At 45.7% G+C, this 22537-nt stretch overlaps 2 protein-coding genes across 2 annotated transcripts in view; one reads left to right on the top strand and one right to left on the bottom strand.

The window, feature by feature from the left end:
• Positions 1 to 22537, bottom strand: part of LOC126266861 (CREB-regulated transcription coactivator 1-like) — a 674669-nt gene that overhangs the window by 180824 nt on the left and 471308 nt on the right. The gene's annotated exons all lie outside the window — the stretch shown is intronic.
• LOC126266862 (UNC93-like protein) overlaps positions 1 to 22537 on the top strand; it is a 224995-nt gene that overhangs the window by 154300 nt on the left and 48158 nt on the right. Inside the window, exons 2-4 of the mRNA XM_049971484.1 lie at positions 8188 to 8497; positions 12511 to 12916; positions 22116 to 22326. Coding sequence (XP_049827441.1) covers positions 8216 to 8497; positions 12511 to 12916; positions 22116 to 22326 — 899 coding nt within the window. The 5' untranslated portion in view covers positions 8188 to 8215. The remainder of the gene's footprint in view (positions 1 to 8187; positions 8498 to 12510; positions 12917 to 22115; positions 22327 to 22537) is intronic.

The following is a 22537-nucleotide window of genomic DNA, read 5'->3' as shown; positions in this document are numbered from 1 at the left end:
GAACTAAAGGCAGCAAAGTTCTCGAACGGTACAGCATTCCTCTGAAAATTAATCCACCCCTTATACTAATTGCAAACGTTCTGCAACGAATTGCAGCTTTACAATAGTATAAAAGTATTATTCGTGTTCGCTCAAATGTCCGAATTATTTGACAACTATGATCACACATGCACAGTCGAAGGTAACACAGATGGTAGACTTCGATTTATCGGAAGGATACTGGGAAAATGCATTCAGCCTATGAATGACACCACTAGCAAAACACACGTGCCTAGATACTGAACGTAGCACGAAGGCTGCACGAATATTCACAGGTTTCTTCGATCCACGAGAGAGCGCGCTGAAAAATCTGAAATGGCAGACATTTGAAGATAGACGACTATCCCGCATAAGCCAATTTAGAAAGTTTCAAGAACCAGTATTAAATGAGGGACCTACGAATATATCACAATCTCTTACGTAACACCCGCATTAAGTCCGCGAAGACATTAGACTAATTACAATACAGACAAAGGAATTTAAGCAAGTCATTTTTTTCCGCGAGTGTAATGCGGAGAATCCCTCACAAGTGATACAATATGGAGCATCCCTTGCCATGCACTTCGCGGTTTTTGCATAGCATGTATGTAGAGGTAGACGTGTCTTTGTTGCGGACGGTAATTTACTCCATTTCCGTGTAGAGGGCAAGCAGCAACAACAACAACGGCCAGTGTTTTCCGCAACATGGCCGCAGGCAGCGTTCCCAATTAGCGCTTGCTGGTGGGAGTACGGTTGTCTGTAAGGTGTGCCACTCACTCGTGCTGTGCGCGCTGGACTGTAGCCGAACCAGAGGGCGTCGAACCCGGGGCGCCAGAAGCCTCATCGCCCGGCCGTTAACTGATTCACGCTTCGAAATAGCAGCCCATCCGGCTCTTGTAGCTCGAAGCCTCTGCTCATCGAAAACTCGTCGCTCCTCTCCACTGTTCCGTATAAGGCCAGCACCAGTTCAGTTCTTCCACAACAAAACACAAATTAAACTTACGTCACCTGTACCGATGCCTCTTATGCCCACTCGGTAATTTACGAATGAACAAGAGACTTTGTGACGAATACGTTCGTCTCCACTGTTATATATCTAATGAATGACTGTTGCAAAAACAAATGATGTAGTGGCGACAGTCTTTTACTACGCAGCGAACCTCTTCGTCCAGCTGCTGTAACGTTATCTCTAACGCCACACAGCTATAATTCTAACAAGCAATAGGAAATTAAGCTACTTCTGCCCAGATTTTATGCTCTCGCGAAGCTTACAATGCCTTACGTGAACCATGTCGAGAACATCACATTATCTTAAGGTGCGCTCCACAGCTCGTATAAAAGGCATGTTTTTATGTACACCACCACACAGCTGCTAAAATTATCGTTATTCTGCAACTAGTTTCGACAAGACGTCATCGTCTGGCAGACCTGGTGTATAGTGCCACATCATTTATTCCAAAAAATCCGTATTGTTCCATAGTTTGCGAAACTGTAATATCTCGATGGGTACTGTACAGCTGGGGCCGTTACTGAATGGATTTATTAGTATAAAAATTTGATTTTTATTTTTCGCTTCATGTTCGTCAGTGCCTTCTGCCTGGCGGCTCGTTGCAGCGTCTCAGTCACGTTGCCCAGAACCGATCCAAATGGCTCTAAACATTATGGGACTTAACATCTGAGGTCATCAGTCCTCTAAAACTTAGAACTACTTAAACCTAACTAACGTAAGGATATCAGACACATCCATGTCCGAGGCAGGATTCAAACCTGCGACAGTAGCAGTCGCGCGGTTCCGGACTGAAGCGCCTAGAACCGCTCGGCCACCGCGGCCGGCCTCAAGGTACCCTCCGCCACACACCGTCAGGTGGCTTGCGGAGTATGGATGTAAATGTAGATGTAGATAGGGGTGTACGGATACTTTTGATCAGTGAGTGTATCTGTAGATGTACGGCTGTTAGCTTCCGGAGAAAGTATCCTGTCATCTTTGTCGTCATATTTATTCGCCCAGGCCCGTTTCTTGTAGGAAACAGCGTCCCCCCTGCAGAGCCTTGGAAAACTCACCTTCGAACTTGCGTTTAAAATTCCAGTCGCGAAATGTTGCGTTACCAGATTCGGGAAGTAATCAGAGCGGAGCGCGAAAGGCAGGCACACGCGAGGCCGGCTGCCCTGGGCTATGTGTGTCAATGGCGAAAAAAATGCGGCGTGTTTCGGCGGGGAGCTGAGGAGCAGCAGATGGACGGAGGTGCTTCAGACGCGGCTTTTATGCAACGCAAGGGGTGCGCCGAAGGGAAGAGCGGAGCAGTGACCTTCACGGGTGGCGGCGCGCGCCGCACGGAACTGGCGTACGGAGGCCGCGGGAGCTCCAGAACATTCCTAATTGTGTGGGAAGCGCCGCCTCTGCTCGTCCAGCCACTGGCTCGCACGCATGGACGTCCGTGCCTTCAGTGCAGACACCCACTGGCAACACACTTTCTCTGTACAGTCTCTTTATTTCATAAATTACACTCCAAGATAAAAAAAATGACGCACCGCGAAGGTATTACCAAAATGGGACGGGAATCGGCAGATGTGAAGTACATGTTCAGAAAAATAAATGATTAAAATTTAACAAAAATTTGGTTATTCATTCAAGAAAAATGGCTTCGCGAATTGAGCAAGTCAGTAACGCGTTGGTCCACCTCCGGCCCTTAATGCAAGCATTTACTCGGCTTGGCATTGATTCCTAGAGCTTTGGATGTCCTCCTGAGGGAAATCGTGCTAAATTCCGTCCAACAGGCGCGTTAGAGCGTCAAAATCCCGTTATGGTTGGAGGGCCCTGTTCATAATTCTCCGAATGTTCTCAATTGGCAGCGTTGCTGGCCAAGATATGGTTTGGCAAGCAAGAAGACACACAGTAGAAACTCTCGACACGTGCGGGAGGGCACTATCTTGCATGAAATGTAAGCACAGGATGGCTTGCCATGAAGGGTTGTCACCGTACCGCTGTGCTCTACGGGTGCTGCCAATGAGAACCAAAGGGGTCCTGCTATGAAAGGAAATGGCACCCCAGACCATCACACCTGATTGTCGGGACGTATGGCGAATGGCAGTCAGGTTGGTATCCCACCACTGTCGGAGGCGATTCCACGCACGTCTGCGCTGGTCTTCGGGGCTCAGTTCGATGCAGGACTCATCACCGAAGACGATTCTTCTCCAGTCAATGCGATTCCAGGCCGAATATGGGTCTGGAGACGCCCTGGACGATGGTGGGATACCAACATGACAGTCGCTCGCCATACGTCCTGACAACCACGAGTAATGCTAACGGGTGCCATTTATTTTCAAAGCAAGACCCCTTTGGTTGTCATCCGCAGCACCCGTACAGAACAGCAGTACGTCGACGGTATTCTACGTTCCGTTTCGCTGCCCTTCATGGCAAGTGATCCTGGGCTTGACAATGCCTGCCCGCACATAACGATAGTATCTACTGTTTGTCCTCGTGCTTGTCAAACCTACCTCGGCCAGAAATGTCGCCAGTTTTCTCCCCAACTGAGAACGTTTGCAGACTTAGGGGTAGGGCCCTCCAACCAGCTCGGATCTGACACTCCACTTTCACGGAATTTGTCACGATATCCCTCAGGAGGACAAGTCTGTCAATCAATGACAAGCCGAATAGCCAATTGAATAAGGGCCAGAGGTGGACCAACGCGTTAATGATTTGCACAGTTTGTGAAACCCTTTCTCTTGAACAAGTCATATAATCTCAGTTTGACTCGATGCCTATACTGATTAGAGTTGTTGTTGTTGCCAGAGGGGACAGCTGTAGGTGCTAAGTTTCGCACCTTGTGCACCTTCTAATCACTCTCAAATTTAGTTCTGTATTCTTCCTATTACACTATACAGTACGTAAAATTTCGGTATTTGGTACTCTTCACAGTGCTGCAATCTTAATGGCAAGCAGAGAGCTATTTTGTAGAAACTTGATGAGATCGTATCTGCATAAAAAAATACAAGTTAATTATTAGAAGAAAGGTCAAAACAGCAACAAGCCGCTGTTAATGTGGTTAAGAATATCAGAACCATTACCGGCTTGCAAACGACAGTTTGAGTGTCAGATAAATTTTCACATGCGATGTCGGCACTTTTCCGCTGCGGAGGAAGTTCCTTGAGATGCTGGTGCCATCGAGATTCGAAAAATCGAAGGACGGCAGTCTCTGTAGAATGTCTGTGGAATGAATTAGGATGCTCCAGCAGGAGCTCAGCAACACTGGAGGGCAGCAGTGCGGGGGCGGAGCTGTGAGTGCCAGCCGGTGTGCACCCGAAGGCCGCAAAGCGGACTAGAAAGTAGCTGTGCCACAGCAGGCGCTTTTGAAACGCAGCCTCCGCGTCGCCAGCATGAAAATCGCGGACTGCGGCATACCAGCCCGCCTGCACTGCTGTCGCACACTTAGCAACCCTGTGCCGTTTACATAACAATGGCTCCTCGTAGCGTTTTGCCTGTTGTCGTACGAAGGCTGTCGGCATGGTGTCGGTAAGCGTTACGACGCGTCGGTTGCTAACAATCCGGCGCATACGTAAATCACCGCGACAGTAGTCGTAGGATTCGGATTCCAATCGATGTCCAGCTATCTCGACTCAGATTTGCCATGGTTTCCCTACGTCTCTTAATGTGGCTGCAAGGATCGTTCACTTTAAGGGACGTCAGCGTTTTATTTCGTCCTCCTGGGTCGGTCCAAGATCATGTTCCGCCTCTAATCACATTGTTGTCGGCTGTGCGTTAGGCTAAAACTTTCCATCCTTTCGTAGCTTGATGTTGCACACACGCTGCAGAAGCTCTGCTGTGGAAACCATAATCACTATATATATATCCTGTATTGAACTCACTGGCGTAAAGTGGACTTCGTTCAAGCCCTCTCGCCTAGGATAGTCGTTGCTGGTAAAGAGATTGAAAACATATAATCTTATTGGGTATCATACATGCCTTGTAACTTGAAGTACGATTTGCCTCTATTTATCTGCTACTGTTAATAAAAATACTCTTAGTTATCACTGTTAACACAATCACAGTATTTCTCCAGATCTACACTCCCTACAGAAATAACAAAAATAAAATAAAAATTACATTTGTTTATTTAACCTGGCTTATTTAACCTGATCTGATCAGTGCTACCAGTCCCTGGCTTACATGGGACCAGTGTTTCACACATATTGTACCTTTGTATACATTATAGTTACCTAAGAAGAAACAATTTCAACTTGACAATTAGTATTAAAATGATTTAAGCACCTGAAGCGCCTGTGTGAATAAATTATACTGAGAATGAACTAATGAATTTAAATACTGGCAGTACTTGTATTGCTGCACCTGTATCCAGCAATGGCGATAATAATAAAAATAAGAATAATAGTGTAAATAATGACGACAATAATAACAATAATGATAGTGGCAGCTATAAGGAGAATTTCTAGATGTACAAAACAGAATTTTCCTGATGTAGCGAGTTCTGAGGAAAGGAAATTTAAGGAGACTGCATCGGTTAAGAATACTGGGAAATGAGAAAGATCGGGTTGAAAACAGGGTTGTACAACGGTAACGAATGCGCACAGGGACAACTGCAATCCTTGTTACTTCACTAGATATGTCTTCAACCGTCTTCTGAAGATGGAGATGTTATTCAGCTCGCTTATATAATGTGAGAGGCTATTCCAGAGTCGGGTTCCTGCTACTGAGAAGGACTTCGAGTAAGTGGCTGGTCTATGGAATGGGATAAAAAGGATTTTGCTCTGATGGGAGCGGGTGTTTCTGCCTTGTTCGGATAAAAGCGTTAAGGTCGAAGAGAGACGTAATGGACACTGTTCATTGATAAGGCACCAGAGAAGATACAGGGTATAGAAATTTCTGCGCAAGTCTGCACGCAGCCAAGATAGCTGTGCACATAATGGTGAAATATGGCCAAAGAGTCGGACGTCGCTAATATAGCGAACACAGGCATTCAAAGCAAGTTCCAGGCGCCGTGATCATTCCTGAGAAAGGCCTTGCAGGATAACATCGCTGTAGTCAATAGTTGGAAGTATACAAGCTGAAACACCTAAAACTTGTAGCACAAACACTTCTGAAACAAAAGGTGTTACTTATATGCTTCTTTCGCAGAAATGAAGTGTAACTAGGGACCCGCAATTGCATCGCATAACACAGAGTTTAATAATCACTAGAATGTGTATTTATTTTATAAAGTCACATTTTTTTAAGTGGAACAATGCCCTTTAGCATTCACAGAATGAAAACATGGTAAATTCGGATATAAGTGGCGTTTTTTATTTTTCAGAATTCTAACAGAAGTAGTCATCGAGCAATCGGACTTTGAAAACCGCGGATACTGCGACAGTTGTCTGCTACATGTGTCCCCACTAATTTTGGGAAGAAAAGTGAATAAAAAAATATTTGGATTCTGAAGAAGAAAAAGGATCTGCCCTGAAAGGTGGTGCTCAAAATGTGTACCATCAACTTACACATAAACTTCCAGCCTGCCACGTAAAGACTGACGCCAATATACTAAAATTTCACCAGAAATTTCAGAGCAGGCAGCAGTTTCATATCATCTGTTGCAATCGTTACGTCCTTGTAAACAGTGTGTTTTAGATTTCCCCAGAGATAAATACCTAATATGGTAAAACCTGGTGAACAAGCCGGCCAAGGTAGACGTTCCATCCGTCCACGCTATAAGTGACTCGCGTTGTATATTATGACGTTCCACTTATTAGTGGCTATTAATTGATGCGTTAAGGCGATTATCGAGGAGAAGTGGAATATTTAATATGACATAGCTTTTAGATAGTGAACCGTTGTTACGCTTAAGTGAAAACCATATTATGTCACTGACTTTGTTCCAGCGGGATATTGGTGAGCCACTACATTCTCTTTCGGAACAAAGCAGAACAAAAACACCAGGCAACCAGTCTGTTTTAGATATTTCGAACTTTTTCTGTGTCTCTTAAGACAAATACGAGGATGGTCATTTTGTAAAGGACATGGTCGATGCACTTCCCTAAATCGAACTTCTGGCCTTCTCCAACGCCTTCGTTGTCGAAGGGACATTAAGCCCTAGCTTTCCTTCCACTGACTAGGCATACCGCCACAAGGAAACAAAGTGACCTATACGTAAAAGATTTTTTGTTGTGTTTTTCAGAGACAGGTCACACAACTAAAATCATTATCGGTTTGGTATTATTAACAAGCCATCGGTAGATAATCTGTTTAAAAACAAAAACAAAATCAGGGGATTAATCAAACTAAGTTTTGCACACAACTATACGCACTTGAGTACGTTTAACTGTAGCTCTTCAACTGCTGAGCAATGTGAACGTATCTTCACTCTTATCGTTGAAATTGAAGGCTACGTAACAGAGTAAAGCTGGTAAATCTTAAATGACAAATATAAGATGAAAATATTCATAGTATAACATAGATTGTGGGAGACAGTGTTCTCAAACTGAACTCTAGTAAAAAAATTACAACAGAATTTGTGTAAATAAGCTACGCGTCCACTAGAAGCATGATAGATGATGCCCACATGCAGACGCGATCAGTGAGCAGCTATCTGGTAGCTGGCTGTCGCAAGTGTACGCTGAATAGCCAGAATGAAACAATTACTAAATCAAACTACTACAGGGTGGGGCAAAATAAAATTGGCCCGGAAAGTATTTGATGAAGCTTAAGATAGGCAATCCAGCTTACATGATCCGCTGCCTGGAATAATGTAATTTGTGTTGTCTATTTTAAAGGAGCACCAAGTATTTCTCAGGCCAATTTTATTTTCTCCGCCCTTTGATAGGCAAATGCGACCCGGCAGAAAATGGAACTCGAACAAAGCAAAAGGCAAAAAGCAGAGAGAAGAGATATCATAATAGATCAGAAAGTATATCGATAAAGGCTTTCTTACAGATGTCGCTTATTCATTTAACAACTGCTGTAGGTATTTCTTGTGTCTTCTACTCGTTGACAACATTTTCATGAACTACATTTGTACCAATGTACTGAACACGAAAAACGACGAATTTCCTGAAGTGGTGTATGCTAACGACAACAGTAGTATTTTAGTTAATAGTCTCAGTTATCTCTGTCAGTTCTCACTTGACTTAACGCAAGTCCAGAATCTAACAGGAGACTCTTTTTTTTTCCTTGCTGCGCAGGCCGAGCCGTGCCAACGGCGACAATAAGATGGTTGCGACGAGCGTGGTCGAGAGAGGGAGCGACTGCGAAGTGGTCACAGTCTCGGTTGGCGGCTACGCCAATGAGGCATTCAAAGACGACGGCGACATCGGCGCGACCCCCGTGAAGCCGCCTCCAGGGAAGACGAAAGCCGAGGAGGCGGCGGGGGACGGGCCACCGGGCCTGGGGCCCGACGGCAAGGTGCGCATGTCGCCCAAGGAGAAGTGGCGCATCCTCAAGAACATCGCCGCCGTCAGCCTCGCCTTCATGGTCCAGTTCACCGCCTTCCAGGTAACTGCCTGTCCTGACAGCAGGGTACCCCACATTACTGCACAGAACTGATCTTTAGAAGCACTTTCCTTTCATTTCATTTATTGCAACATTGCGGACCTGTTGCCTAATATTGTAAAAACATGCCGCACATTTTACAATTTTTCATTTGTCGACATAAACTGTTCCTTAATCCAAGCAAGTATTGTCTTGAGCAATAAAAAATTGAAGTAATAATAATGAGTTATGAAGCAATATTTAATTGACGAAAACAGAGCTTCTTGAGTAAGAATATTAGTAATTTCTTGAAACTGAACTAAGTTTAAAGATGATAGGAAATATCTGAGCGACGTTGTACATTCCCGTCACCAAAGTTCTGTGTCGTCAGAGGAGGGGGTCTGGGAAGGGGCAGATGCCTCGGAAAGACATCTTGTCACGCAACTACCGGTGGTTCCTGTTGTTACTACGCTATATGCCGTAAGCTATGTGCCTATATCTACTGTACATGTTTTACGTGATTCTCGGTACAATAATTTGTCACGGCTTATGGGCTAGGTGATTTCGTCAAGCAAATTGTCGTCATCATCGACTGTATTGTCGCTTGCGTCAGTTTCGCATCTTTCTTTGATGTGTCTGTGATGTTCATTATTTATTGTGTCCTGAGTTTCATGCGAGGTCTATTTTTTGTCTTCTCTTATGTACTGAAGATTGAGCCTGTCGTACTGTCGATTTCTTCCCACGCTGTTTCATCTACAGTCGCGCTGTGCAAATCCCCGGATGTGTGTTGCAGACTTCTGGTCTCTGAGAGAAGCGTACAGTGTATTACAATGTATTCTGGAGAAAGTCTCTCCCCAGAAATACTTTCTTTCTTTCTGCTGACATGCATGTGGTGTAAACGCACTGGGTAAGGATCATGTCCAGTCAGGAACTAAGTGACTATGCATCTGCCTGTGTCGTATTCCCAACGGTTACCTGATGATGGGGAATAAGTTATATATTCTCCGGCTCTTATCACTGCTATCCCATTTCCTTTGCCAGATATACGACCATCACCTCTTTAGGAGGCGTTTGTCTCTTATTTCCTCCGCTGTTATGGTGGTTATCTTGTCCAGTCTCACCTTCTTGAGTCTATAGGATACTTTCACAAGATCACACACACAGCTTAAAGTAATGTGGTCCGGAAAGAACCCGATAACCTGAGCAGCAAACTTCTTTGCCTTCTCGTAACAGATTTTTTGCTTAAGAAGCAGTGCCCTACCGTTTCCTTCTTCCACGTTGTGCTGATCAGTCACCTGTGTAACACTGTATTTTCTTCTTCTTTTCTTTTTTGTTTGGCCAGTTACAGACCGTAGTTTCGCCTCGGTGTCTGGTTTGATGTCTTTTGCCTTCAGTTATGCAGGGATGAAGAGGCACGCACAGGATAGAGTAGCGTGGAGAGCTGCAACAAACCAGTCTTCGGACTGAACACCGCCACAATATCCTCCCAAAATATCTTCATGTTTTTTCTTCCGTTCGTCTGATCATTTCTCGCCACTCTTCTTTATAAGTTGCTCAATGAATCTGAGCTTTATCACAAGTGTTCCAAAGGTTTAACAATTTGTTATCTGCACCTACACTCAGAAAGCCACCATATGGTTTGTAGTTGGGTGTACTTTGTGTACTACTTCCATCATTTCCTGTTCCAATTGCGAATGGAGTGCGGGAAGAACCAGTTCTTAAGTCTTTGTGTGAGTTCGAATTCTACGTTGATGATCTGTTTGCAAGATATACATAAGAGGAAGCAATATATTGAATGACCCTTCTAACAACGTACAGTCTTGAAATTTGAACAATAAACCATACAAACATCGGTCTGATATTCCGTACACCCTTAAAATGTTCATTAGGCCTTTCGGAAGACAAGGAAGATGGCGTCAGTCTGGGCAACGGTATATACTGCCTTTCTGAGTTCCGAGGACGTGTATAGCGAGCTGGATTGTTATCGAAATTTCTATAGACGAGACTTTCGGTTTCTACAACGTAAACGTGTTTCAAAATTCTACAACGCACTAGTTACTTTTGTAAAATTCATATCCTCTAACTCTCACCTAGTTCCTCCTGACTAGCTGATTTTGCCGTTCTTCGTGTTAAGTCTATTCTTGTCCATTCTGTAAATATGGTCATACAATTTTTTGCGACTTTACATTGTCGTTCTGTAGCTATAGTCTCTGCTGCAAGTAGTGCTTTCGCTAAAAGAACTCTCTTGTAATTTCCCACCGCATTAAATTATTTTTGTGTTATAGTGGTTTCACATGAATAAATGCTTTTTGAAGTTTGATGGCCCCTCCTTTTGCCCTTTTGTGCGTTCCTGGTGGCAGTTCGATAACTCAAGGTTTTTGAGGGAAGATACCTGTAAAATCGTCTCATATTCCATCTTTAATGGAACTTTCTTACAGTTTTGGTGCAGATTTTCCAAGTAATTTGTTTTCTGGTTAGATTTCTCGTGTAGTTTTTCTGTGACATATTTACTTTCTTTCTTAGTCTTAGAGAAAACTGCTAAATTATCAGCGAAAGTTCAGCATTTAACATCGATTTTGCAACCATCATTCCTGATGAATGGATCTTTTACGATTTTTTACCATTATTTTATGACTTTGTTACCTCAAAGAGCCAACGTTCGCCGAGTGTGAAGTTGTGTCACCACGGTTCAATATAATCTCACAAGCAACTAAATCAGAGGTAGCCGCTGTGTTGGAGGGAGTAGGTTCCTGTCACCACGGCGAAAGTAACAGACGGACATGTCATACGACTGATGTATCACTAGACCTCATAGTAGCCATCGGACTGCAGACGACTTATACAAGCGATATCAGCGGATTTTGTCGTGGTCAGATGGAGCACGCCTGGCGCATGGGAAACCCTCTCCTACGTCGCAGAGGCACTCACATTTACAAATGCCATCGTTCCAAGGGTCTGCCGTGAGTAGGTCTATTCGAGGAGAACCCTCTCCGCGATAGAGCCGTGGACAACATCCTGTTGATAATAGGGGTAAATTGTAAAAGAGAGTAGACGAACTATAGTGGGGTAATCCATTCACCAATTGACGTTGAACAACCAGATCCAGCGACCAACCAAATTACACAGAACTACCCCTTCACTATGGGGTCTAATACATTACACCACATGTGTACGTTAGTTTATCATAATTCACATAATACGGAGATTAGATTGAAGATAGGAACGCTGCCATCGGACACTAGAAATATAGAAGAAGGTCATCTAGACTGAATAGTCGCATTACATGCCGATGTTAGGGTACGAGAACGTCCAAAAACGACGCGTGGTAGTAGTTCTCGATCTCCAGTAGAGGGCCTTTCAGATTACATGGCATGCCTCGATACTCCTATCAACAATATACTATTACTGGATAATCCTTTCAGCTGTGATATTGATGGAATTTAATTGACACGATCGATTTCGAAATTATACAGTTTCATTGTCAGACGTGTTTGTGGCAACCCAACACATGTTCAATGTTTAGATTGAGTTGGACTTTCCTCAAGCGCGTCTGAAGATGAAAAGGTGTATTTTCGAATTCGATCATATTAATTACATACCAGCAACAAAACAGCTGAATCGATTGCCCAGTAATAATGCACTGACGAAATACAGGTGAACACCCCTAAGGTTCTGTCTATGGAGAACGAAGATGTATCAAACCAAAAGGTTTTTACCGTTTCTCAACGCCAACAACGCAGAAACCTACTGGATCGTATCACCAGCATCCTTTTGCTCCTCTGCAGCGACACCTTTCCATTCTAAAATTACGAGTTGCAGCCAATATGGCGTCTTGCAAATTGGCCGCCATGTCGGTAACATAGCCTCCCAGGTTTCCCGTCTCTCCAACCTCACTCAACTTGACTATAAATTTCTGTTAGTCCACTTGTTTTAGTTTTAGGAGAGTACTTCACACTTATGGTCTGCCCTGTATTTCACGACTGACCCACGGGTCCAGTCTAGACTGCTAGTGTAACGGGCGCGATGCGGGTCCGCAGGGCACGGCGAACCTGCAGAGCTCGATCAACGCGAAGGACGGTCTGGGCACGGTGTCGCTGTCGGCCATCTACGCGGCCATCGTGCTGTCGTGCATGCTGGTGCCCACGTTCGTCATCAAGAGGCTGACGGTCAAGTGGACGCTGTGCCTGTCCATGCTGTGCTACGCGCCCTACATCGCGGCGCAGTTCTACCCGCGCTTCTACACGCTGGTGCCGGCCGGCGTGCTGCTGGGTCTGGGCGCCGCGCCCATGTGGGCCTCGAAGGCCACCTACCTCACGCAGGTGGGCGGCATCTACGCCAAGATCACCGACCAGGCCATCGACGCCATCGTCGTCCGGTTCTTCGGCTTCTTCTTCCTCGCCTGGCAGACGGCCGAGCTCTGGGGCAACCTCATCTCGTCTCTAGGTGAGTCTCATATCGCCCACGTCTCATTCATCTATTTGGTCTGAGCAATGTATTTCTATGAGAACCATCCTCATCATCATTATCACTACCACCACCACCATACCTACCATTATCACAACCACCGTCCCAACCACCAGCACCATTTTTGTCATCTTCATTGTCACAGTCATCATCATCATCAAAAACAACAGCAACAACAACAACTGACCGAGCGAGGTGGCGCAGTGGTTAGCACACTGGACTCGCATTAGGGAGGACGACGGTTCAGTCCCTCGTCAAGTCATCCTGATTTAGATTTTACGTGATTTCCCTAAATCGCTCCAGGCAAATGCCAGGATGGCTCCTTTGAAAGGGCACGGCCTATTTCCCTCCCCGTTCTTCCCTAATCCAATGACACCGATGACCTCGCTGTTTGGTCTGTTCCCCCAAAATAACCAACCAACAACGACTCCTACTACTAATAGTAATACTTCACTATAAGCAAAGGTGTTACAGTGATTAAAAACACTGGGATCATATCCAGTATCACTGTGGTTCAATTGTCCATCCAGTCACAGACACTATCTGGTCGATACCATTCGGACACCTTTTACTGGACGTATTGCGACCAGAATTCGTTTTTACGACGGCGCCTGAAGTTTCTCACTGCCTGTGGAGTTATTGCAACTCATTCTTTCTCGAGAAAGCAGGGAAGGGAGTGATGCTGTATGCTGGGGTCTGGAGCGAAGTTCTAGCGCATCACAAAGTTGTTGTAGTGGGTTAAAAACGCGACTCTACGCAGTTTAGTCCATTTCGGGAATGTTATTGTCCAAAAACCACCTCCTCACATATGCTGTATTACTGGGTGCATGTTGTGCTGATACCAACAGTCATTGTCTCCCGACTGTTCCTCTACTGTCAGCAGTACACAATGCTGTAAAATGTATTCGCATCCTTAAGCTTTTAGCGTTTTGTTAGGCACAATAAGGGAACCACACTCTAACTACGAAATAACATCCGCATACCGTAAGACCATCTCTACCGTACCTCACAGTTGACACTACACATGGTGGCAGACGCCATGTTCTCCAGGTACATCCCAAACACAAGCATTTCCATCGTATTATCACAGGATACAGCGTGATTCATCACTCCAAATCATTTGTTTAACGTCTTTCACTACTCAGCGGACCCGCTTTTTACACCATCTCAAGCGCCGCAAAAATATACGGTCCTGGTCTACCTGTGGTTGTTCGTTCACGTTTCCACTTCACAATCATATCGCTAACAGTTTACTTGGATTAGCTTTAGAAGGGCTGAAGCGTCCCTGATGGCTTTGTTACTGAGGTGATATGCAATGACTAGTCCATGTTCGAAATCAATCAGATCTCAAAAATGTTCGAATGTGTGTGAATTCCTAAGGGACTGCTGAAGTCATAGGTCCCTAGACTTACACGCTACTTAAACTAACTTATGCTAAGAACGACACACACTCACCCATGCCCGAGGGAAGACTCGAACCTCCGGCGGGAGGGGCCGCGCAATCAGTGACATGGCGCCTCGAACCGCGCGGCCATTCCGCGCGGGCAATGAGATCTGGCCGACAGGTTCAGCTATTACTGCTTCTCTACTGACAACACAGTACACCATGCCTCCTTTTATACTGGCGGTTACGCCTCTCGTAATATCTAGAGCTCAATTCGATATTACGTACGGAGGTCCGGGTAATTTTGATCAGATAGTGTGCTTGCACATTTTTTAACACCACTTGGCTGAAGAACAGTAATACGACTCCTGCGAGCCCTCCCCTCGATGCAGAGGCAATGAAACTATCAACAAATAAAAAGAAGGCTAAGTCAAAAACGTGCCTTGGTATAATAGAAGTTCACGGAAGTAGCTGCTTGCTTTATTTCTTCAAGCACTGAAGTAAGGAAGATTAGGATTTAACGTCTCGTTGACTGAGATCATTACAGATGGAGCATCAGCTCCGAATGTGGCACGAAATCAGCCTCTTCTTTTCAAAAGAAACCATCCCAGCGTTTGGCTTAAGCAATCGAGGGGGCACCACGATAAACTCAAATCTAGATGGTCATGTTCTCGAATCAGAGTTCAGTGTATTATCACTGCATCACTTCGGTCAGCAGATTAAAGAAATCTACAGTGCTCGAAAAAATCCCAATACCAAAAAGTAAAGCCGGCCGGAGTGGCCGTGCGGTTCTAGGCACTACAGTTTGGAGCTGAGCGACCGCTTCGGTCGCAGGTTGGAATCCTACCTCGGGCATGGATATGTGTGATGTCCTTAGGTTAGTTAGGTTTAATTAGTTCTAAGTTTTAGGCGACTGATGACATCAGAAGTTAAGTCGCATAGTGCTCAGAGCCATTTTTGAACCAAAAAGTAATTAATGTACAGAAATGAAATTTCTGGAATACATTTGTCAAGGTAACGTATTTAAGCGTTTAACATGGCCAGATCAGAGGTTAATGTAAACCCGAAGTAAGCCATTGCAAATGTGAAATGCTGGTACATTAATAACAGGTGTAATAGCCAGAATGTTTAACGGAAGCATACAAACGAGCATACTGTACAGGTGCCGGATGACAGTTCGAGGGATGAAGTTCCGTATCTATCGCATTTGGTCGGTCAGTACAGCTACAGTTAATGCTGTTTGTGGATGACACTGGAGTTGTCGTCCTATGATGTCCCATGTGTGTAAGATCGGAGACAGATGTGGTGATAGAGCAGGCCAAGGCAATTTGTCGACACTTTGTATGGCATGGTGGGTTACAACAACGATATGTGGGCGAGCGTTATCCTGTTGAAAAACACCCTTTGGAATGCTGTTCATGAACGGCACCACAAAAAGTCGATTCACCAGATTGGCGAACAAATTTGCAGTCAGGCTGCGTGGGATAACAGAGTGTTCCTGCTGTTATACGAAATCTAACGCAGACCGTAACTCCAGGTGTAGGTCCAATGTGTCGCAGACAGGCAATGTGTCACAATGCACGCAGACAGGCTGGTTCCAGCCCAACAACTGGCGTCCGTCTAACCAACAAAAAAAATGGCTCTGAGCACTATGGGACTTATCTTCTGAGGTCATCAGTCGCCTAGAACTTAGAACTAACTAAACATAACTAACCTAAGGACATCACACACATCCATGCCCGAGGCAGGATTCGAACCTGCGACCATAGCGGTCGCTCGGTTCCAGACTGTAGCGCCTAGAACCGCATGGTTACTCCTGCCGGCTCTAACCAACATACGGCCATCACTGGCACTGAGGCAGAACCAGCCCCCATCAGACAATACAACAGACCTTCACCCTACTGTCTAATGAGCTCGCGCTTGACACCACTGAAGTCGCAAATTGTGGTAGTTTGGGATCATTGAAATGCACGTTACAGGGCATCTGCCTCGGAGCTGTCTTAGAAGTAACCGATTTGTAGCAGTTCGTTGTGTCACTATTGTGCCAACTACTGCTCAGATGGCTGATTCAGATGCAGTACGATGCGCCAGAGTCGCACGCCGAACACGATGGTCATCCCTCTCGGTTGAGCCTCGTCGCTGTCCAGAGCCCGGTCCTCATTCGACTGTGCGTTCTGGAGACCACCGCTGCCAGTAATCATGTGCAGTGGCTGCATTCCTGCCAAGTCTTTCTGCAGTATCGCAAAATAAACTCAATCTTCTCATAGACCTATTAAGTGAGCTCGCTCAAACTCGTTGAGGTGCTGATAAAGGCGTCTTTGTTCCCTTAAAAGTATTCATCACTAATATCAACTCACCACGTCCAATCTCAAAGGTAACTAACGCTCACGACCGTTACAGCGTTACTTAATGAAATCTGATTTGCAGCCTCCTAGAGGCAAGTGGCAGTAATAGCTCACCTCTTATGCCGCTGACGCGAAATTTCAATAGACATCATTTACCAACTTTCACTCACGTCGCACTCCTCCTTGGTAATGCGCTTTTTTCCATCGATGTATTATGTTTGATTGGCAACGCAAGGAAGCTTGCTGTGATCAATGGGCCCGTTACTCCATTCAGGAATACCTGTCAATGGCAGGGCAGCTGGGAGCCGCGCTAGGTAGGCAGTGAACGGGCTCGTGCTCGGCGCCTGCCGCGATGCTGGGCTCGTCTGATGTACCGCCGGCTCGGCTCGTAAGGCAAGCAGCAGCCGGCAGCCGGCACGCTCTGCTGCTCGCGCTAACAGCCCCACACGCGGCCGCTGCCAAGGCCGGCCTCATAACTCTGACGAGCGGCCCCGACGGCCCGCTTACAAATACGCGCCAAGGTGTTCCCTTCACACCCCACCCTCCACGGGCTCTTCAGCTCACTTGAAGGGGGCGGTCAAAAACAGGGAAACACCGAAAACACCACACATTACATGCCCAATAAGAAGTGGGAAAACTGTTGGAATTCAAAACATGTCCCAGTCGTCTCAGAATGGATAAATACAGATCCTGTTTGGTCATCAAGTGAATTTTATACTATTCTTCCGCCGGCCAGAGTGACCGAGCGGTTCTAGGCTCTAGAGTCTGGAAACGTGCGACCGCTACGGTCGCAGATTCGAATCCTGCCGTGGGCATGGATGTGTGTGACGTCCTTAGGTTAGTTAGGTTTACGTAGGTCTAAGTTCTAGGGGACTGATGACCTCAGTAGTTAAGTCCCATAGTGCTCAGAGCCATTTGAACCACTAAGGGCGGTCAGCACGACTATTATTGTTACGGTTTTCCCTGACGCGGCAGCAGAGGGAGGCGCTATGACAGTGGTGCCCATAAAAACGATGGACACGCTGTCTTTTCAGGCGAGTCCTGTTTCTGAGTATGGCATCACAGTCGACGAATAGTGTAAAATCGTACAGTTCTCTATGCTTTTATATGTTGCTAACATGAGGAAAAAATCTGTTTTATAGCTTAGATCTGAAGATGACCGTAGTGTTAACCGAAACTAGTAATCAATCCAAATAAAAAATATTTCATGTAAGATCTTAACAGGTTTTCAATCCCTCACATAAATTAAAAAATAGTAACACATCTCGTATCTTGTGTCGTCTGAATATGGAATGGACGGGTTCAGGCAAAATGTACTCAACGCAGTGCAGGATCTCAACGGGCCCACACGACTAACACCCGAGAGGAGTGACATGTTGTTCTTCTGGACGTGCAGGACAGGATCCTAGAACCATGCCACGCAACCTGAGTCAGGAAAAAGCAAGACAAGCATCCACACGGACAGTGCGTCGACGTCTGGAGCACTAAGGGCTGGCTGGCCTACAGCCTGGAACCGCGCGACCGTTACGGTCGCAGGTTCGAATCCTGCCTTGGGCATGGATGTGTGTGATGTCCTTAGCTTAGTTAGGTTTAAGTAGGTCTAAGTTCTAGGGGACTGATGACCTCAGAAGTTAAGTCCCATAGTGGCCAGAGCCATTGGAACCATTTTGAACTATTCTTCCTCGAAACAGTCGCAAGTTCAGGTAACAATGATGGAGGGGGGCAGCGATCATACGCCCTTCTCTCCGAAGTAGATGACAGATTCTCAATAATATTGAGATCTGGTGACTGTAGTGGCAGCGATGATGTGACAATTCATCCTCGTGCTCGCAAAACAGTCCTGGACGATACGAACTGTGTCAGCAGATGGCCTGTCGTCTTGGAACACTGTATCACCACTGGGGAACATTGTACCATGGGATGGACCTGGTTAACTTAAACGATCGCCTAATCCTTGGCAGTAATGTGAGCTTGCATAGTAACCGTGGGGTCCAAGAAATGCCACGATATGGCTGGCCAGGTTATCTCCGGACGACCGCGAGATTTCACTCTTGGGACGTAAATTTGGCCATAAGATGGAAACAAACAAGACTTATCCGACCAAATTACTTTCTTCTATTGCTCCATAGTCGAGGTTTCACGGTTTCGGCTCCACGTGTTATTGTTGTGGGTATTCGCATCACTGCCTATGGCACTCTTTTCAGACTTTTTGTGCTGACATGGTTCGCGACTGCTAGCTTCAGCTCTGCAGCTGTCGTCCCCGTATTTACCGTCACAGTCCTCTGTTATGATGGTAATGATGATGACGCTGATGATGATGATGACGATGATCTACCGAATCGATGGCCGCCAGTCCCCACGTAGAGAAGCTCGGCCACCGAGTTGCACGTCTTCTCAGTTAACGCCTTGCGTGTCGATAATGATGATGAAAACACAACACCCAGTCCCTGAACGGTGAAATTCTCCGGCCCGGCCTGGACTACAACCCCGGCCCTCTGCATGGCACTCAGACGCGCTGACCACTGAGCTAAGCAGGCAGACATCCTTAGCTATGAACGTCTGTCACGATCGCTCAACACACACTTTCGCCTCCATTGTGACTAAGCAGATGCTGTTTTTCTGCTTTTCCTGTATGTCAAAAAATGTTCAAACGCGTGTGAAATCTTATGGGACTTAACTGTTAAGGTCATCAGTCCCTAAGCTTACATACTACTTAACCTAAATTATCCTAAGGACAAACACACACACCCATGCCCGAGGGAGGACTCGAATCTCCGCCGGGACCAGCCGCACAGTCCCTGACTGCAGCGCCTAAGAGCGCTCACCTAATCCCGCGCGGCTCCTGTATGTCATTTAACTGTTCGATAAGGTGCCTTTGAACCACCAAACACTTCGGCTACCTCGGTTACATAAGCACTCGTCTTAACAGCACCAACAATTTGCCGACATTCGAATTCACTTGGCTCCGACATCATTCACCCACACCGACACAGAACACTGTTCTGACTTGCAACGTATTGATGACATCGCACAGGTGCCGACATGGTCAAATACTACAGCGCAGCCTGCAGGCTTGCATTTATGTTCAAGCATGCATTTCTCGCTGTGTTTCTATACTTTTTTCCAGTTCCTGTTCGTGACACTTTAAAATATTCGCTGCTTCACTGCGATCGGACTTCTTAACGTATCAATAGGCCTGTTGAGTACCGAATGTGCTCGTTACCAAGAAGGTAAGTATGTACTGTGCATAAGTTATTGAAGTTATTGCCGTTTGTACAAAGCTATGCGCCGGCCAGGGTGGCCGAGCGGTTCTATGCGCTACAGTCTGGAACGCGCGACCACTACGGTCGCAGGTTCGAATCCTGCCTCGGGCTTGGATGTGTGTGGTGTCCCTAGGTTAGTTAGGTTTAAGTAGTTCTAAGTTCTAGGGGACTGATGACCTTAGCAGTTAAACCCCAAAGTGCTCAGAGCCATTTGTTTACAAAGGCTTTTTTTATTTTATTAATATACAATACGCTACATTGCATTACAATAATGTACGCAACAACAAGACTGTTAGACTAATCAGTCACTTAATCACAGTCTTTGCTGTGTACTGCCTACCAGCTTGTCGATAAGAGTTCTATGCCTGTCTGTAGAACTGCTGTGGCTTCGAGTTGATGATATTGTTTAGCCAATTACTAAGAGAACCTTAATCATGTAACACGTCTTGAAGAATAGAAGTTGAAAAGGTTGTATGTTCCAGATTTCACATTTGTCATGAGAAGCGAAATACAATTTATCATTTTTGTACATAACTCACTTGTACCCAAAAAATTGAGAAGGTATTCTGATACCATAGAATTATGCTGCACAAATCAACGCTGCAAAACTAGAAAATAATTAATGTTTTAAGGACGTTCTAAGCGGGAGTTGGCTTGACCTAAGGGCGAATAAGAAAGTTTTAAAACTTCCTGATAGATTAAAACTGTGTGCTGAACCGGCCGGCCGCGATGGTCTCGCGGTTCTAGGCGCACAGTCCGGAACCGTGCGACTGCTACGGTCGCAGGTTCGAATCCTGCCTCGGGCATGGATGTGTGTGATGTCCTTAGGTTAGTTAGGTTTAAGTAGTTCTAAGTTCCAGGGGACTAATGACCACAGCAGTTGAGTCCCATAGTGCCCAGAGCCATTTGTACCATTTTTGTGCTGAACCGGGACTCTACCCCGGGAACTTTGCAAGTAAGAGTTTGTTTAGAGTAAGCTGCTGAAATTTCAATTGGAAGTCGTTAAAAATACTCCACATCGTTCCGAACTCTCCCTATGCGTTTTCCATTTTATCGGAAACTTGAAGAAAGACATTCCTGGCCGTAGAGGTGGTTCGGACGAAGAGGTGCTCGTTTGGATACAATCATGGTTTCGCAGGCAACTGAAAACATTTTTCCGTGAAGGCATTGACCATCTTGCCCTACAGTGAGATAACCAGTTCATGTACTTTTTTCCGCCCACCACGTTTTCAGTTTACCGACCTTGTAAAAGCTGAGATTACCCTTAACAAGATGTACTAGATAGAAGACTATTCGTAAACGCAGAAACAGTGCGCCCGCAAAACTTTTAAGACGGTTGAAATTGAGTTTATGATGCGCATAATTGCCTGGAACAATGAACTGACATTGAGGTTTTACAGAACAACTGACGTAGTCTGCGATATTTTTCTTTGTTACATAAAGCATTAGACGCTACCATGCAGGAACATACGTGATGTAGGAGGCGTGATAAAAGGGCTTTATACGTCCGATTTTCAAGAATTTTTTTTATCTTCTTATTACACATCCTCCTCATGCATGCTTGCATTTTCAGCCGTTTTCAATATTTAGTTTATTGTTGACAGTCGAAAACGTTATATGTGTTTTCGAGTGCTCGTTGAATCTTTACTTTCGAAAAAGATGAATCAAAGAATATACATTAAATTTTGATTTAAAATGGAATAAAGTGCAGCACTTCATTGGAAATGTTGGCTGTGATTTTTGGCGAATCTACTTTGAGTAAGACAAGGATTTACGAGTTGTATAAAGGTTTCAAAGACGGCCGAGAAGACGTTGAAGACGACGACCGGCCAGGACGCCCTAGCACACCAGTTACTGACAACAGTGTGGAAAAAGCAGAGAACATGGTTCTGGAAAATCGCCGAATCACCATCAGAGAGGTTTCTGATGATGTCCGCATAACCCTAGTCACGCGTGAAGCAATTTTTTCGGATGTTTTGGGCACGAAACGTGTAGCAGCAAAGAAATTTGCGATCTCTCTTCTGCACCCAAATGAAGCCATTATAGAGATTAGAGGCAGTGTTACGCAGTATTAGTGCGATGTCTTTTGACAGTAACTAATTTTTCGGTCAGTGTGCTGGTGCACTTGTAGACACAGACTGTCTGGAGGAGAGGTTGCTGATGCAGGCTGCCTTTCTCGTTTGCAGTTCTATCGAGTGGCGCCCACGGCGGAGGCGGCAACGGCTCGGCCAACGCGCAGGAGATCTGCGGCGCCAACTTCTGCGTCAACGTGGCCGGCCAGACGGAGAACCTCAACCGACCGCCCGACTCCGAGATCTACGAGATCAGCGGCATCTACCTGGCCTGTGTCATCCTCGCCGTCGCCATGGTCGCCCTCCTAGTCGACCCACTCACCAGGTAAGCTACTCCTCTCAGCTCTCCCTCTTCAGACTTACTCCGGTTCCCTGTCATCAGATCTGACACACCCTTCGTTTCTACCAGACTGGAGGAAGTCTCTCCACCTTGGTTCACTTGGTAGATATAATGGTTGCGTATACGGCAGCAGCAGTGTTAGAACTTCCATTCACTCATTCGTAAGCAAACACCTTTTGGCTAATCAGCCTTACGA

The sequence above is a fragment of the Schistocerca gregaria genome, chromosome 4, assembly GCF_023897955.1.
Source record: "Schistocerca gregaria isolate iqSchGreg1 chromosome 4, iqSchGreg1.2, whole genome shotgun sequence".
Lineage (NCBI taxonomy): Eukaryota > Metazoa > Arthropoda > Insecta > Orthoptera > Acrididae > Schistocerca > Schistocerca gregaria.
Note: the sequence above shows the minus strand (reverse complement) of the source record. Positions and strands in the feature narration are given on the sequence as shown.